Consider the following 16,711-nt stretch of genomic DNA (forward strand, 5'->3'; position numbering starts at 1 on the left):
TGTTGATCTGCATTGGGGGGGGAGATGGATGCATGGATGGATAAGGGAAATGCCAGCAACCTACCTTAGACTTCAGCAAGGCGTTTGACAAAGTAGGCCATAGTCTACTTCCTCATAAGATAGAACAAAGTGGGATAGACAGCAGCACCAGATGATGGATTTGCAACTGGCTGACTAATTGCACCCAGCAGGCAAAATTTGTGAGAATCAAAAAACAAAAACCCTCTTTGTTTATTGTAAAAACACTGGAAGTTTTAAAGAAGGGATTGGAAAACTGTTTGTCTCAAATGGTATAGAGTTTCCTGCTTGAGCAGGAAGTTGGACTAGAAGACCTCCAAGATCCCTTCCAACTCTGTTCTCTTCTATTCTGAATGCATGAATGAATACAGGTAGACCTCATTTAGCATCTGACCTGTATAGCGACCATTTGAGGTTGCAACAATGCTGAACGCTTTGTGACTAGTCCTTGCATTTACACCCTTTGCGGCAGTGGTGGGTTGCAGGCGGTACGCCCCAGTATGAACATACTGGAGCCTGCCCGGAGCACGGGGTACCATTCCGGTACAGTGCTCCGGAGGGCCCACCTGCCCACCCGCGCTCCTTACCTGTCCTTCAAAGCCTTCGGTGTTTCCATGCATGCGCATGGCACATACAGTGTCTGCGCGATGCTCCGCCGAGCAGCTGGAGCATCGCAGAGGCTTGTGGAGGCGTCGCTGGAAGGTAAGACGCATGCACGCGCCACACCCGTTCATGTGGAGGACGCCGTGTACGGTTGCAACGGGATCTGGAACCCATCCCTGTTTTGCGCGATTGTGAAGCGAAGGAAAAATGGAGTAAAACCATAAAATTGGGATGTTTCACTTCGCAATTGCTTCACTTAATGAACATTGCTGGTCCCAAATGTGGTTGCTAAAAAAGAACTACCTATACGTGCATACTTTCAAGTTGCACATGTAACCAGAAAAAAAAAATTATTTTGGCTAGAACATCAGTTATAGGACAGGCCTGGACCAGTTTCAGCTATATGTGGTTTTCTATGTCCCTTTTTTTCCTGCCAGCAATGTGGGTTAAGCACATCTAGTTATATAATCTTCAAGAGGAAAGGCAGATTCCTTTTTGATTCAGAGGGCCAAAGTCAGATGGTGGCTACAGCTGCCACCAGGATACCCTTACGTTGTTGGGGGGATGTGTTGCAATTTCCTTGCTTTTCAAAAATTGATAAGTATCTGGGTTTTACCTGTATCTGCCCGGAACTTACAACTTCCTTCTAATAAACAATTTTCTTCTGCGTCATCTTAGTTATGTCAGCAGCTTTCTGATAAATGTGCTTCAATTTTCCTTGGCTTTGTTCCCAATTCTTAGAACTGAGTAAATGTAGAGAAAAAACATAGAACTGAGTAAATGTAGAGAAAAAAAATATCTGGAATTCAGCCGAAGATGTTGCTTTAATAACTACATCTTTACCTTATCTACTGTTGAAATGTACGGGCAGTCCCTGATTTCCTCATTGATTGTTTGAAGTTATGACCTACATAACTACATAACTGAGCTACAACTTGATTTAACAGTTATCTGTTGGTCCTTAACCTACAACAGTTCATTTAGTGATGGTTCAAACTTACGACGGCATTGAAAATAGGGACTTATAAGTTGTTTTTCACACTTACAACTGTTGCAGCATCCCCCATAATCAAAATTCAGACGCATGGCAACTGACTCATATTTCTGACGGTTGCAGTGTCCCAGGGATCATTTGATCACCTTTTGCGATCTTCTGATAAGCAAAGTTAATGGGGAAGCTAGATCCCCTTAACAAAAGATATTACTAACTTAGCAACTGCGGCGATTTACTTCACAACTGTGATAGGAAATGTCGCAAGATGGGGAAAATTCATTTAATTAATGTTTCGCTTAACAACAAACAAAGATTGTTGTCTTGATTTCAGGACTGCCTGTAGCTTGTGTGCTATTCATCTTTTGATCCATCCTTCAACTGGAAATAGGATTGCACCTTTAGTGGTTAACCATCCTGTGAACTATATGAAATCTATAAAACGTGGCGTTAAAAAACCCAGCACAGGGTTTTTTAGACTTAGAACACACGTTCTAAGGTCATGCATATCCATTTTTAAAGGGACACGGTGTCTCAGTGGTTAAGATGCTGAGCTTGTCGATCAGAAAGGTCGGCAGTTCGGCGGCTCGAATCCCTAGCACCGCATAACTGAGTGAGCTCACGTTAAATGTCACAGCTTGGTTGGAAGGTAACAGTGTTCCATGCACCTTTGGCATTTAGTCATGCCGTCTACATGACCACGGAGACGTCTTCGGACAGCGCTGGAGACGTCTTCGGCTTTGAAATGGAGATGAGCACCGCCCCCTAGAGACAGGAACGACTAGCACATATGTGCAAGGGGAACCTTTACTTTTACCTTTATATCCATTTGTCCACTGTCACCATTTTGGAAAAGACCATCACTTTTATATGAGAGTGAAGGTAGAAGGCCTCTGTTGAGATGATTGATATTATCTGCAATCCCAAAGAAGCTTTTTCAGGAGGCAACTGGATTGTCTAGTTTTTTTCTTCTTCTGAAGGCATCTCGCTTCTCATCCAAGAACTTTCTTCAGCTCTGACTGGATGGTGGGGAATGGAAGGATTTTTACTCTTTGCATATAGCTGGTCATTGGCATTCTTTTTAGAGAGTCATTGAGGCTACTTAGAAGTTTACCTGTGTCTTCAGGGTCACCTGAGTAGTGAAAATGGGTATGGAGTCTTCTTGGCTTCAGGATGCTTTCTGCCCTGTGGTCCCTTCACTGTTGAAGACAGGCAGAGGCTGTTGGAGATGAGTCTGTGTTGTCTGCATTTTGGTCAGAGCTGAAGAAGCTTCTTGGGTGAGAAGCAAAACATCTTCAAAAGAAAACAACAACAACAAAAACTAGGGCAGAAAGCATCTTGCAGCCAAAAAGGCTTCCCAAAAGGAAGAAAGTCCAGTTGCCTCTTGAAAAAGCACTTTGGGGACAACCATGACCTGGGTGACTGAGAATCTCACCAGAAGATTTTCTACAATCCTTAATGGATACTTGTATTTAAACATTTAATATATTCTGAATCATTGCCCCCGTTTAATCAAGCATCGAATTTGGGCATTTGTTTACTTTTTAGTGTATTGATTAATTTTTTCTAATTGAGTGGTTGCAGATCTGTCCTGTTCTAATTCAGAACCACTGTAATTTGGAATCTCAGCTGTCTTAAAATGTGTTATGTTATCCTTTGAGGGAATGGTCTCACAGGAACAATTTGCAATTTGTTTGTCAATGAATTATGAGATACTTACTTTCCTCTTTCAAATGCACACGTGTGGTGCCCAATTGCAATTTGCCTCTAAGAGGAAGGAAATAAATCTTGAAAGATGTAAAAAGTGAGGCACCATTTTTTTTTCTTCCCTGCCCCTTTCCCTAACGATTGCAAATTAAGCAGGTGGGTTATCACACCTCTATTTTGGGGGAGTTGTAAATTTGTGGAGGCTTAATGCACAGTTGATTAAAGCTGATAGTGTTGAAAAATTGTCTCTGTACACACATTTGATAGGGAAGGATACTTTTTGAACTTTGACAACAAATGTAATCCATGGCTAAAATAATGTCAGGAAGCAATATGTGGGTCTGGAAAGCTAACACAGGAAAGATTATTATTCAGACAACTCCCTGCCTAAGTACAAGTTAGGATCATAATTGAGCCTGCAATTTTGGTCTTAAGTTGTGACGTTCATAAAGCCATCACCCTGTGATCATGCCCAATTTTATGATTTTTTTTTGCAGTGATCATTAAGTAAATGCCACATTAAGTGAATGTCATGGTCATTAAGCATTTTCATTGTGGAGTGGATTTTGCCAGAAAACAAAAATTAATACTGTTTACTAGAGCCACTTTGATCTAGTGGTTAAGCCACCAGGCTAGAAAGCGAGGAGTCCGTGAGTTCTAGTCCCACCGTAGGCATGAAAACCAGTTGGGTGACTTTGGGCCAATCACCAGGAGAAGGTGAGTTCTAGTCCCGCCTTAGCCATGAAAGCCAGCTAGGCGACTATGGACCAATCACTCTCTCTCCCAATCCAATCCACCTCCCAGGGTTATTGTAGGGAAAATAGGAAGAAAATATATTGGATATGCTCGTTGCCTTGAGTTGTTTATAAAATAATAAAGGCGGGATACAAAAATGTAAATAAATAAAACAAAACAGAAAAATAAAATGAAAATGGGGCATTAAAAATGACTAAATGGCGGCCATTGCGGAGCACTTAAAATGCGATCCTGTGACCATGTTGTGTGTGTTTGTGTGTTTGTGTGTGATGTTGGAACTTTGAATCTGGGTCACAAATCCCCTTTTCAGAGCCCATAGTAACTGAACAATTGTTGCGTCACAAGTGGCTAGTCACAAGTGGAGGACTACATGTAGGAATCCTTTGTAGACTTTCCAATTGAAGCGAGCCACTGAGTCTTCTATGTGGAAGGAATCAGTTCTGTAGTTACCCAAAGACATTTGTCATTGTTGACACAGCTTCTTTTGGAATTTAGTATTGAGTTCCAACACCTCTACTAGAGAACGGATCGAGGGAGTGATGTTGCCACTGGAGTTCAGGCAACATGCTTAATCTTATGATAAAAGTCAAACACAAGGATGTTGAATATGATAGAGGACCAACCTAGAACTAAGGAGGAATTTCCTGACGGTTAGAACCCTGAATCCAGTGTTTCTCATCCTTGGCCACTTGAAGATGTCTGGACTACAACTCCCAGAATTCCCCAGACAGCTGGCTGGGGAATTCTGGGAGTTGAGGTCCGGACATCTTCAAGTGGCCAAGGTTGAGAAGCACTGCCTTAATCAGTGGAATGGTTTGCCTCTAGAGGTCGTGGATGCTCCAACAACTGGAAGTTTTTAAGAAGAGATTGGACAACCATTTAGAATAGAATAGAATAGAATAGAATAGAATAGAATAGAATAGAATAGAATAGAATAACAGAGTTGGAAGGGACCTTGGAGATCTTCCAGCCCAACCCCGTGCTTAGGCAGGAAACCCTGTACCATTTCAGACAAATGGTTATCCAACATCTTCTTAAAAACTTCCAGTGTTGGGGCATTCACAACTTCTGGAGGCAACTTCTGTTCCACTGATTAATTGTCCTCACTGTCAGGAAATGTCTCCTCAGTTCTAAGTTGCTTCCCTCCTTGATTAGTTTCCACCCATTGCTTCTTGTTCTGTCCTCAGGTGCCTTGGAGAATCGTTTGACTCCCTCTTCTTTGTGGCAATCCCTGAGATATTGGAACACTGCTATCATGTCTCCCCTAGTCCTTCTTGTCATTAAACTAGACATACCCAGTTCTTGTATCCGTTCTTTATATCTTTTAGCTGAAATTTGTCTGAAATGGGATAGGTTTCCTGCTTGAGCAAGGGATTGGACTAGAAGACCTCCTAGATCCCTTCCAACTCTGTTATTCTATTTAGGATGCTCACCATTTACCAGCTGAAATGAAGTTTCAGTATGAATGGAATCATTTTGTGGAGTAAACACATTGAGAGCTTTCATTCACAAGACTATAAAATACTAATATGTCTTCGGTACACTAACGAAAGGGTGGGAAAAGCTCCCCCAAGACCCAACCCAAAATGGGCCTTCCGGAAGTTGCGGAAGTCTGGAAACAGACCCGTTTCCAGACTCCGGAGCCTGGGAGAGGCCATTTTCGCTCTCTTGGAGTCTCAAGGAAAGCCTCCAGAGCCTGGGGAGTGAGAAAATGCCCCCTCACCATGGTGCAGAGGCTGAGTGGGCCACACCCACCATGGCCACGCCCACCGAGCAAATGGGCAGAGAACCAGTTGCTGAAATTTTTGAATCCTATCCCTGCCTGCAACTACAGGCCAGGCATTGCTCCTTCCTCCTCGTCAATTGTAGCTTAAGATCCACTCTCCACTTTTACCATTCTTCAGAATCTTTTTTTTTTTTTTTAAACCAATAAAGGAGCTGAGGGTTGACATTGAGGAATCCTTGGTGATCTCTGAGCTTGGCTGTTTTCTTGCAGACATTTCCTTACCCAAACTAGGTAATCCGTGCTAGTTATCTAGTTTGGATAATGAAACATTTTTTTTAAAAAAAAAACCTCCATTTTTCATCTGTTTTTATTGCCTGTGGTGTCATGAACTTCATCATCCCCAAAGATTTTTTTTTGTTGGCCTCAGGTTAATACTTTATAAATATTATTAGTCCCTTGCAAATTCTTTCCCAACAGGAAACGGCCTTCTCTACATACTTTCTAGGCTTCTGAGACCTGCAAAAAAAAAAAAAAAGTCTTTATGTTTTATGACTCTCAGGTCCCACTTGGAGGCTGTATCCCAAGGCTATTTTGCTGGCCCGAATTGATCAAGTACTGTACTTTCAGTATTCTGAGCGTGTTAAGAGGATTACGAGACAGTAAAATGCGAATTAGGATGTGACAGATCGCTTCCTATATTTCTTTCCGTTCGGGTTGGTGCAGGAGAATTGGTGGCAGGTTTGATTCAGTTAACAACTGCAACAACAGAAACAATCCTCCAAGCAGAGAACTACCCTGTTTCCCCGAAAATAAGACCTCCCCCGACAATAAGCCCAATCAGGCTTTTTGACTTAACACAGAGCATCCTGACCATCATGGTGGAAGGCTGGAATAGCAAGGAAGGGACTCTCTTTAAGGAAGACAACATGGGAGACTTAGTTTGAACATGCTATGGTCATGCGACAAGCCATGTTGAACTGGGGGTGGGATGCCTGCCAATGAAACTGCTTTAGAATGAAAACCGGTATCAAAAGAAAATGGGCAACGGGATTGGAATGCCCAAATCTTACCATCAAAGACTGTTAACCAAATAGTATCTCTTTGAATTGAATTGAATGTCCTAAATCAGAGATGGGCAACTGGCACCTTTAGGACCTGTGGACTTTAACTCCCAGAATTCCTGAGTGTTGTGGCCCTCCAGCAGCCAGCGGAGCTGGTGGCAGACTCAGATAGTGAGGAGGTTGGGGAGGAACAGGGGCCAGTTCTGGATTCTGGGGAAGGCTCTGATGAGGGCTCTGCATTGGAAGCAGAGATGGGGCCAGGGCTGTCCGACAGTTATCAGCTGCCTTCAGAGTCGGAGATCAGTGGGGCAGAAGAACAGCTGGAGCCTGTTCCCAGTGTGCGCATGTGCAGAGCTTCCAGGAGAAGGGAACAGCTAAGGAACAAGGGCCGACTTGGGAATAAAGGCACAGGTTGACGGTGAATGGCCCCTCCCATAGGGAATAAAGAGGAGCGAAAGGCGAGGGGAGTTTGCAGGAGACAATTGGTTTGCTTAATTAGTGTGAAGATTTGTTTGTGACTCTCAGAGACTCCTTCTCAAGTATTTTCTTGTACAGCGTTGTGTTTTGGAAGATAGCGGCCTGGCAGCTCTCCAAGGCTGTTAAGTTCTGTGGTTGTAAATTCACCCTTGAAAGACTGCTTGACGGGACTTTGCTGGATGTGAATGCGAAGAATTCACATTAGGTTAATAAAAGGGGTTTTGTCAGGACAAGGAGTCTGCTTTATGATTTTGAGAAGCCTAGGTCAGAACACTGAGTGAGCTGTGTCAACTGGCTTAGGAATTCTGGGAATTGAAGTCACAGGTCATAACGGGGCCATAGTTACAATACGATACAATAGCAGAGTTGGAAGGGACCTTGGAGGTCTTCTAGTCCAACCCCCTGCCTAGGCAGGAAACCCTATACTGTTTCAGACAAATGGCTATCCAACATCTTAAAGACTTCCAGTGTTGGGGCATTCACAACTTCTGGAGGCAAGTTGTTCCACTCATTTAATTATTCAGGAAACTTCTTCTCTGTTCTAAGTTGCTTCTCTCCTTGATTAGTTTCCACCCATTGCTTCTTGTTCTACCCTCAGTTGCCTTGGAGAATAGTTTGACTCCCTTTTCTTTGTGGCAACCCCTGAGATATTGGAAGACTGCTATCATGTCTCCCCTAGTCCTTCTTTCTATTAAACTAGACATACCCAATTCCTGCAACCGTTCTTCATATGTTTTAGTCTCCAGTCCCCTAATCATCTTTGTTGCTCTTCTCTGCACTCTTTCTAGAGTCTCCACATCTTTTGTACATCGTGGTGACCAAAACTGAATGCAGTATTCCAAGTGTGGCCTTACCAAGGCATTATAAAGTGGTATTAACACTTCACGTGATCTTGATTCTATCCCTCTGTTGATGCAGCCTAGAACTGTGTTGGCTTTTTTGGCAGCTGCTGCACACTGCTTGCTTATATTTAAATGGTTGTCCACTAGGACTCCAAGATCCCTTTCACAGTTACTACTGTTGAGCAAGGTACCATCTGTACTGTACCTGTACATTTCGTTTTTGTTGCCTAAATGTAGAACCTTACTCTTTTCACCACTGAATTTCATTTTATTAGATAGTGCCCAGTGTTCAAGTTTGTCAAGATCCTTCTGTATCTTTAGCCTATCTTCTGGAGTGTTGGCTATTCCTGCCAGCTTGGTGTCATCTGCAAATTTGATGAGTTCCCCATTTATTCCCTCATCCAAATCATTGATGAAGTTGTTAAAAAGTACTGGGCCCAAAACAGAGCCTTGGGGTACTCCACTGCATACTTCCCTCCATGTAGATGCAGTTCCATTGAGGACTACACGTTGAGTGCGGTTGGTCAGCCAGTTACGAATCCATTTGGTGGTGATGCTGTCCAACCCACATTCTTCTACTTTATCTAGTAGTAGGTTATGGTCTACCTTATCAAATGCTTTACTGAAGTCCAAGTAAACTATATCGATGGCATTCCTCTGGTCCACTAATTTTGTCACTTTGTCAAAGAATGCAATAAAATTAGTCTGGCATGATCTGTTTTTGACAAATCCATGTTGGCTTTTGGCTATTACTTAGTTTGCTTCTAGTTGTTCGCTAATTCGTTGCTTGATTATCTTTTCCAGAATCTTTCCTTGTATTGAGGTCAGGCTGATAGGTCTGTAGTTTCCTGATCTGTTTTTTTCCCTTTTTTGAAGATGGGAACCACATCAGCTCTTTTCCAGTCCTCTGGTAGTTTCCCAGTGCTCCAGGATCTCTGAAAGATATAATTCAGTGGTTCTGAGATCTCGTCTGCTAGTTCCTTCAGAACCCTGGGTTGTAATCCATCCGTCCTGGTGATTTGAACTCGTCTAGGGTAGACAAGTGCTCACTTACCATTTTCTTCCCTATTTCAACTTGTGTTCCTAATCTGATTTTTGTGGTGCTGTTTTTGATAGGTTGGACTGTTTTATCCCTTTGTGTAAAGACAGATGCAAAACACGAGTTAAATAGTTCTGCTTTCTCCCTGTTGCTTGTCACCTTCTTGCCACTTTCTCCCAGCAATGGACCAATTGTTTCCTTAACTTTTTTCTTGTTTTTAACATGTTGGAAGAAGCTTTTTTTGTTATTTTTTACTTTTGTGGCAAGCCTTTCTTCATTGTGAGCCTTAGCTTTCCTCACTTCATCTTTACATGCTTGGTCTATTTGCTGATATTCTGCCTTAGTTATGTCTCCCCCTCCCCCTTTCCACTTTTTATACTTATCTTTTTTGTCTTTCAATTTGTCAGAGAGTTCTTTATGCAGCCATGATGGTTTCTTTTTGGAGCTGTTCTTTTTCTTCTTCATTGGTATTGTGCTACACTGGGCTTTTGTAATCTCATTTTTCAAAATTTCCCAAGCTTCTTGAGTTGTTTTCCCCTTGAGGATTCTCATCCATGGAATTTTTCCCAAGCTCCCTCTAAGTTTATTGAAATTAGCTCTCTTAAAGTCCAAGACTCTAGTTTCACTTTGTTCTACTACTTGTGTTTGCATAATGTTGAATTCCAATATTGCATGGTCACTTGCCTCCAGGGTTCCTGTGGCTTCAACACTTTCTATCATTTCCTCACTGTTAGTGAGAATTAAGTCCAATATGGCTGATCCCCTTGTTCCCTTCTCTACTTTTTGGGAAACAAAGTTGTCTGCTAGGTTTGTTAGGAACCTGTTGGATCTTCCACTTGGTGCAGAGTTTGTTTCCCAGTTGATGTCAGGGTAGTTAAAATCCCCCACTACTATTGTGGTGTGCTTCCTACATACCTTAGTTAGCTGACTAGCAAAAAGTTCATCTACTTCCTCTGCTTGGTTGGGTGGCCTGTAGTATAGACCTATGGCAATGTCATTTCCCCCACAACCTTTAATATTGACCCAAATGCATCCAAGATAGTTTTCATCATTGTTGTGCTCTATTTCTGTAGAGAGGTAATTATTTCTTATATATACTGCAACTCCACCTCTTTTATTTGGTTTATTTCTTTTAAATAATTTAAATCCTTCTAGCTGTATGTTCCATTTGTCAGTTTCATCACACCAAGTTTCTGTAATGGCAACAATATCTTATCTGCCCTCTTTTACTTGAATTTCTAATTCTCCCTATTTATTCCTCATATTCTGTGCATTGGTGTATAGACATTTGAGTCCATTTTGATTGACCCTGTGTTTACTGTCTACATAACCTGTGTTATGCCTGACTGCCCCTATTTTCTTGCCACTTGTATGATTCATGCACATGGTATGGCACTCACTATTAAATGCTTGGTTTTGCTTGACAGCAGGAGTGATAATCTTACCCGCACAAACATCTGTGTTACATACACTGATAACCCTATGAATTTTAGATTGCTGGGGACAGAAATGTATGTATCAATTAATTCTCTGTCCCCACTGTTCAGTTTAAATGTTTATCCAGAAAATCTGTGAATTTAATGTCAAGTAACTCAATCCCTTTCTTGGATGGGTGGAAATCATCTCTTTTGTACAGTTTTTCATTGGACCAGCTGCAGACATCATGACTAATAAAACCAAAGCCTTCCCTTTTACACCACTCCTTTAGCCACATATTAAACTCTGCTACACACTGGCCCTTCCCTTTTTCTTCCTTATATACTGGTAAAACCTCTGAAAAGATAAGTCTACAACCTATACTACTAAGTTCATACCCCAAGCTCTGGAAATCATTCTTCACAGAAAGTACATCTTTTTGGGACAGATCATTAGTGCCAAGATGTATAATAGCATCAACATTACAATCCTTACTTGCATTCTTGATTATCTTAAGAATACACCTCTTGTCTCTGCTGGCAGTAGCATCTTGCAGACACCTGACCTCTTTTAAAACCTCCATGCCCTTTCCTAAATTTACATCCCTTATGATTGAATTACCAACCAGAAGGTGACTTCTCTTTTTGCATACCTTGCTCTTCTTGTGCGACTGATGTGTGATACCTGGTTCCCCATTTCACCTTTCCGAAGTAAGTTCTTCATTTTGGACCACAATCCCCTGCTTATTTGAGTCATCATTATCACAACTACCTTGACCTGTCTCTTTAGTGTCCCCATTAGGGTCAGCAAGGGCGCTATATCTGTTATGCTGGGCCACAGCAAAAGCTTTGTGTTTATAGTTCACAGCTCTTACCCTGCCAGATCCCATGGTTGTCCAGACTGCTCCTGCAGGATCTTTGCAGTGGGAGGAGCTGATAGCCTGGCATCTCCATAGAGTGGAATGGCCGAATTGGACACCTAATTTCTGCTTGGAGAGCACAGATTAGAGATTCTAGATAGGTAATCTGTTTATGTAGACTAGTAATTTGTTTACAAAGGGGACAGTATCCAAATTTGAAAAGAGTACTGCGAAAGACAGGTGCAAGACAGCTATTACATTGAACTAAACCAGTCATTTTGAAATAAAATAAAATCACAATTTCAAGCGCACTAATCCAGAATGTATTATTACTATTTCAGTTTATGGACATATGATTCTACCTACTCTTTTTTGTCTCTCTGCTTCTCCCCTTCCAGCCAGCAACTCCAATCACCAGCCACAGGATAGTTGCCCATCCCTGTCCTATATATTTCTTTTCAGCAGAGGAGATGAATTGTTAACAGGATTAAGCGTAGCCTTGGAAAAATGTAACTGTGGCAGACCTTGTTTTGGGATAATCTGGAATAATACCCTTTCTAACTTTTTTTTACAGATGGTCACAAGAACAAAGAAAATATTTGTAGGTGGATTATCAGCTAATACGGTAGTGGAAGACGTAAAGCAGTACTTTGAACAGTTTGGCAAGGTAAGGTCTGATGGGGTTGAACACAACATCCTTATTCTTTTTTTTATGACTTTTTATGACCTGGATTCCTGGGCAGCTTGTTCTCTCAGAATTAATTTGTGTATCTCTGTGAGTGTCTGTGGGTCAGGCTTGTATCTGGTTATGCCTTAGGATGTGCCCACATTAAGCATATCCATGTGATCATCTCCTCTGATTTAAGATTCTTACATCAGCGGCCTTAACGGTAAAGTGGGCATTTGTCCATACAGAGATTGTGTCTATATGCACGCCCTGCGTGAACCTGACACTTTGCGGCCCATCTCTCTGTCTTGACCCCCCCCCCCCTCTGAAACATTTGCCCACAACTCTGCCCTTGGCAAATACCAAATGTCTCCACCTGTTGAACTTTCCGTCTTTTATCTGCGTGAAGTTGGTGAGTTAAGTACATCGCTGGCATGTTCAGTGGCTGCAAATGACTCTTAGGATATGCTTGGTTTTGGTATTCCATATAAATATAGACTTGAATTTCCTTCTGTGGTTTTTCTTTCAAGAGATAGATATTAGACTGCATGTCAGACAGATGGACAGGCATATACATGTCTCCTAGCATCCTATTGTTTCACTAGTTCCATTGAAGATGCTGTTCCTCAGAGAAATCTGATATTTCTTCTTTTCTGGAAATCTTATCCAACAAACCTCGCGTTCAACTGATAAGGCTGCCTAGGTCATGTTGCAACCTTTTTCTTCTTTCATTTTTAAGTTGTGCAGTAGCTGCTGATAAAACGGTATAACAATACCTTAATGCCTTGTCTCCTTTGAACTCTTCTAACTAAATCCAAAACAATAAGAGGCCAGTCAACGGGCATTTCTCCAGCTTTTGTCCACTTGGGTTGGAGTCCTTCTCCATGTTTGTCAGAGGTGATGGATTTCGAGGCTGCTCTTCTATGCCAAAGATCCTCTTTGCCAGTGTGACAGAAGAACAATTGTATTTTGATTATATCCATGTGCCAAAAGTTGGAGACCATATCGATAGCTGTTTTTTAGAACAGTGTTTTTTTTCTGACTTGCTAACTTTAACTCTCTATAGACTTCAACTCTCAAGAAATCTGGCCGGGGATCCTGGGAGTTGAAGTCCACACATCTTAAAGTTGCCAAGTTTGAAGAATGTTGGTCTACATCAGAGGTGTCCAAACTTGGCAACTTTAAGACTTGTGGACTTCAACTCCCAGAATTCCCCAACCAGCAGAGCCAGCAGAGCTGTCTGGGGAATTCTGGGAGTTGAAGTCCACAAGTCTTAAAGTTGCCAAGTTTGGACACCCCTGGTCTACATGATATGTCTCCAATTCGGCCCTTCAGGTCTAAAGATGGACCCCCGTTGTTCCTGTAATTGAGTCCCTCCTCCAGTCTGCTGGTGCTACTCCTTTTTCTACATTTGACAGCATGATAGATTTCTACAGAGAAAATGCATTTTACATTCCATCATGGTTTTGGCATGGCTCATGTTAAATGCATTGGGGCTTGGGCAGGAAATTGTTGTAATATTTTGCTCCGTGTTATTGGAATTGTAAGGTGATATCATTTTGGATATGGTGGCTAAAGGGGATGTGGTAGCTCAGTGGCTAAGGCGCTGAGCTTGTCGGTGGTTCGAATCCCTAGCGCCACATAACAGAGTGAGCTCCTGTTACTTGTCCCAGCATCTCCCAATTTAGCAGTTCGAAAGCACATTAAAAATGCAAGTAGAAAACTAGGAACCACCTTTGGTGGGAAGGTAACAGCGTTCCGTGCACCTTCGGCATTTAGTCATGCCTGCCATATGACCATGGAGACGCCTTAGGACAGCGCTGGCTCTTCGGCTTTGAAACAGAGATGAGTATCGCCCCCTAGAATCGGGAACGACTAGCACATATGTGCCAGGGGAACCTTTACCTTTACCATATAATTTTGGATGGATAGTGTTGAACCATCCTTGATTTCAGTGCCTCCCCCCCCCCCCAAAAAAAAAAGAGAGGGAAGAACATCAACAGTACCAAGGGCCACTTCATTCTAGGAATATTAACTTACAGGTAGTCCTCGACTTAAAACCATAATTGGAACCGGGGTTTTGTTGCTAAACAAGGCGGGTTAAGTGAGTTTCGCCTGAATTTATGATTTCTTTTTGCCACGGTTATTAAGCAAATCTTTGCAGTTGTTAAGTGAACCACATGGTTATTAAGCAAATCCAGCTTTCCCCATTGATGTTGCCTATTGGAAGCCAGCTGGGAAGTTCACAAATGGCAATCACATGACCCTGGGACACTGCAACCGTGTAAATACATTAGGTTAGATTAAAAGAGTTGGAAGGGACCTTGTAGGTCATCTAGTCCAACCCCCTGCCCCCCCCCCCGCTCAAGCAGGAGTCCCTACACCATTTCTGACAGATGGCAGTCCAGTCTTTTCTTGAAAGCCTCCAGTGATGAAGCTCCCACAACTTCTGAAGGCAACTTCTAATTCCTCCTTATTTCGAGGTTGAATCTCTCCTTGGTCAGTTTCCATCCATTATTCCTTGTCTGGCCTTCAGGTGCTTTGGAGAATAAATTGACCCCCTCCTCTCTGTGGTAGCCCCTCAAATACTGGAAGACTGCTCTCATGTCTCCCCTGGTCCTTCTCTTTGCTAAACTAGCCTGGTTGCCAAGCACCCAAATTTTGATTGCGTGAGCGTGATCACGGCTGCAACAGTCGTAAGTGCAAACACCAGTCATGTCACGTGTTAAGTAATTAAGCTCCCCGTTAGAAGAGCGAGTATGCAGAGAAGCGTAATGAGAGTGATATGGTAGGACACACACAAACCAGCATACAGAGACACTGAATAGTATAAAATTATAGTAGTTTACTATGTAAAATATAGAAGTATTCAGAGTCCAGTTATCAGTCCAAGTCATACACGGTTCAGTCATTCAGTTAGTCAGTCTAGCACACAATGTAGCTAACAGTAGCAAGACTCAATAACTCACGATCAGTATCAAACAGTATCCACGATCAGCATCTAACAAACAAAGAGAGATCTAACAGCCATTCTGGCTCCCTTTTATGGCTGCTTGAGGTAACAAGCCAATTACATCTGTTAAGCATTTAAAGTAACAGTAAAGTAATCATAGCTTATATACATTGCCAAGCCACGCATAGGGTTACATCTCTAACATCACTTTTTTCCAGTATTGTTGTAACTTTGAATGGTTGCTGAACGAATGGTTTGCAAGTCGAGGATTACCCATACTAAAGCCTTGTCGGTTATGAGTTGGTCAGTAGCTATTACACGGAAATGCCATCCGTCCTGCTTTGGATTTTCCATTCTGCATGTGGGTTGATCATCTATTTCAGGGGTGTCCAAACTTGGCAACTTTAAGACTTGTGGACTTCAACTCCCAGAATTCTGGGAGTTGAAGTCCACAAGTCTTAAAGTTGCCAAGTTTGGACACCCCTGGTCTATTTCCATGGTATTGCAACCAAAGAAGCTTCCATATTGGGACGCCGTCTCTGAAAGTCTTGTTTTGAATCTACCTTTTTTGTTTGTGGCGGGCAAAACTTCTTAATAGTTATTGTGTTCGATTGATAGTTGTTTTGCTAACCGTTCATTTTATTTTTTATTTTATTTTCACGATGATAATCTCCAGTTCCGACAGGGTGATGTTTATTAGCCTGCTGAGCCCTTTATTAAAGGATTGTGTCAGGGTTTTGAATGCTTCTTCCTTGGCTATTGTCAAATCTGCCAAACTCCTCTGCCTAGTTTTGAAGTTAATAACAGTTTTGATGCATGCATGTTTCTGTGCTTCTCGCATGCACCCTTGAGGGAATCAGTTTTGTTTTGCCATCTGGTGGCTTCGTGCTGAGTCAATGCAGATAGTTTGGTGCCCCCTTGATTTTTCTCTCTTCCTTCCTCAATCTTCGAAGGCTTCTTTTCTTGAAAAATCCAATTATTCCCTTTTTTCTAAAAAAACCGATACCCGAAAGCCAAGAAAAACCGTACGAACAGGCTCTTCTTCGTCTCAAATGTTCACGCAGCCCTCAAATATAATATAAATTTAATAAAATAAAATAAAATCTAAAACGTTGGCTGTCCTCCAGGTGCTCCAGCCTTGGTTCATAAATTGCTGACGATCAGATGATTTATGCCGCAGAACAATGTACACACCTGGGAGTAAGTCCCACTGATATTAATGTGGCTTTCTTCTATGTGGACGTGCATCTGATTAAGTTTAGATGCGCACATGAATAAAGGTATTAATCCCAGGGAAATGTTGTCTTTGGATGATGCCCGCTTGTGTTGTAGTAACATTCCTCCCCCCCACCGCCCCCCCCCCCGTGAAAGAGAAATTGTAAGTTGATTTGTGCCACCTGCAATTTTTATAGGCTGAGTAGTTAAAAGTTATAGAGTCTGACAGAAAGTTCTCCCTTCGTTGACTGGTTATTTTTTTCCACACAATCATAAAGCATTTAATATAACTTTAACAGAATAACAGAGATGGAAGGGGCCTTAATACAATACAATACAATAGCAGAGTTGGAAGGGACCTTGGAGATCTTCTAGTCCAAC

General features: G+C 42.1%; 1 protein-coding gene across 9 annotated transcripts in view; it reads left to right on the forward strand.

Moving 5' to 3' along the window:
* MSI2 (musashi RNA binding protein 2) overlaps positions 1-16,711 on the forward strand; it is a 689,288-nt gene that overhangs the window by 196,362 nt on the left and 476,215 nt on the right. For all 9 annotated transcript variants that reach the window (XM_081945332.1, XM_081945333.1, XM_081945334.1 and 6 more), the window contains exon 6: positions 12,070-12,162. In XM_081945332.1, coding sequence (XP_081801458.1) covers positions 12,070-12,162 — 93 coding nt within the window. The remainder of the gene's footprint in view (positions 1-12,069; positions 12,163-16,711) is intronic.

Source organism: Natrix helvetica (genome assembly GCF_964273705.1).
Source record: "Natrix helvetica genome assembly, chromosome: 2".
Taxonomy (NCBI): domain Eukaryota; kingdom Metazoa; phylum Chordata; class Lepidosauria; order Squamata; family Natricidae; genus Natrix; species Natrix helvetica.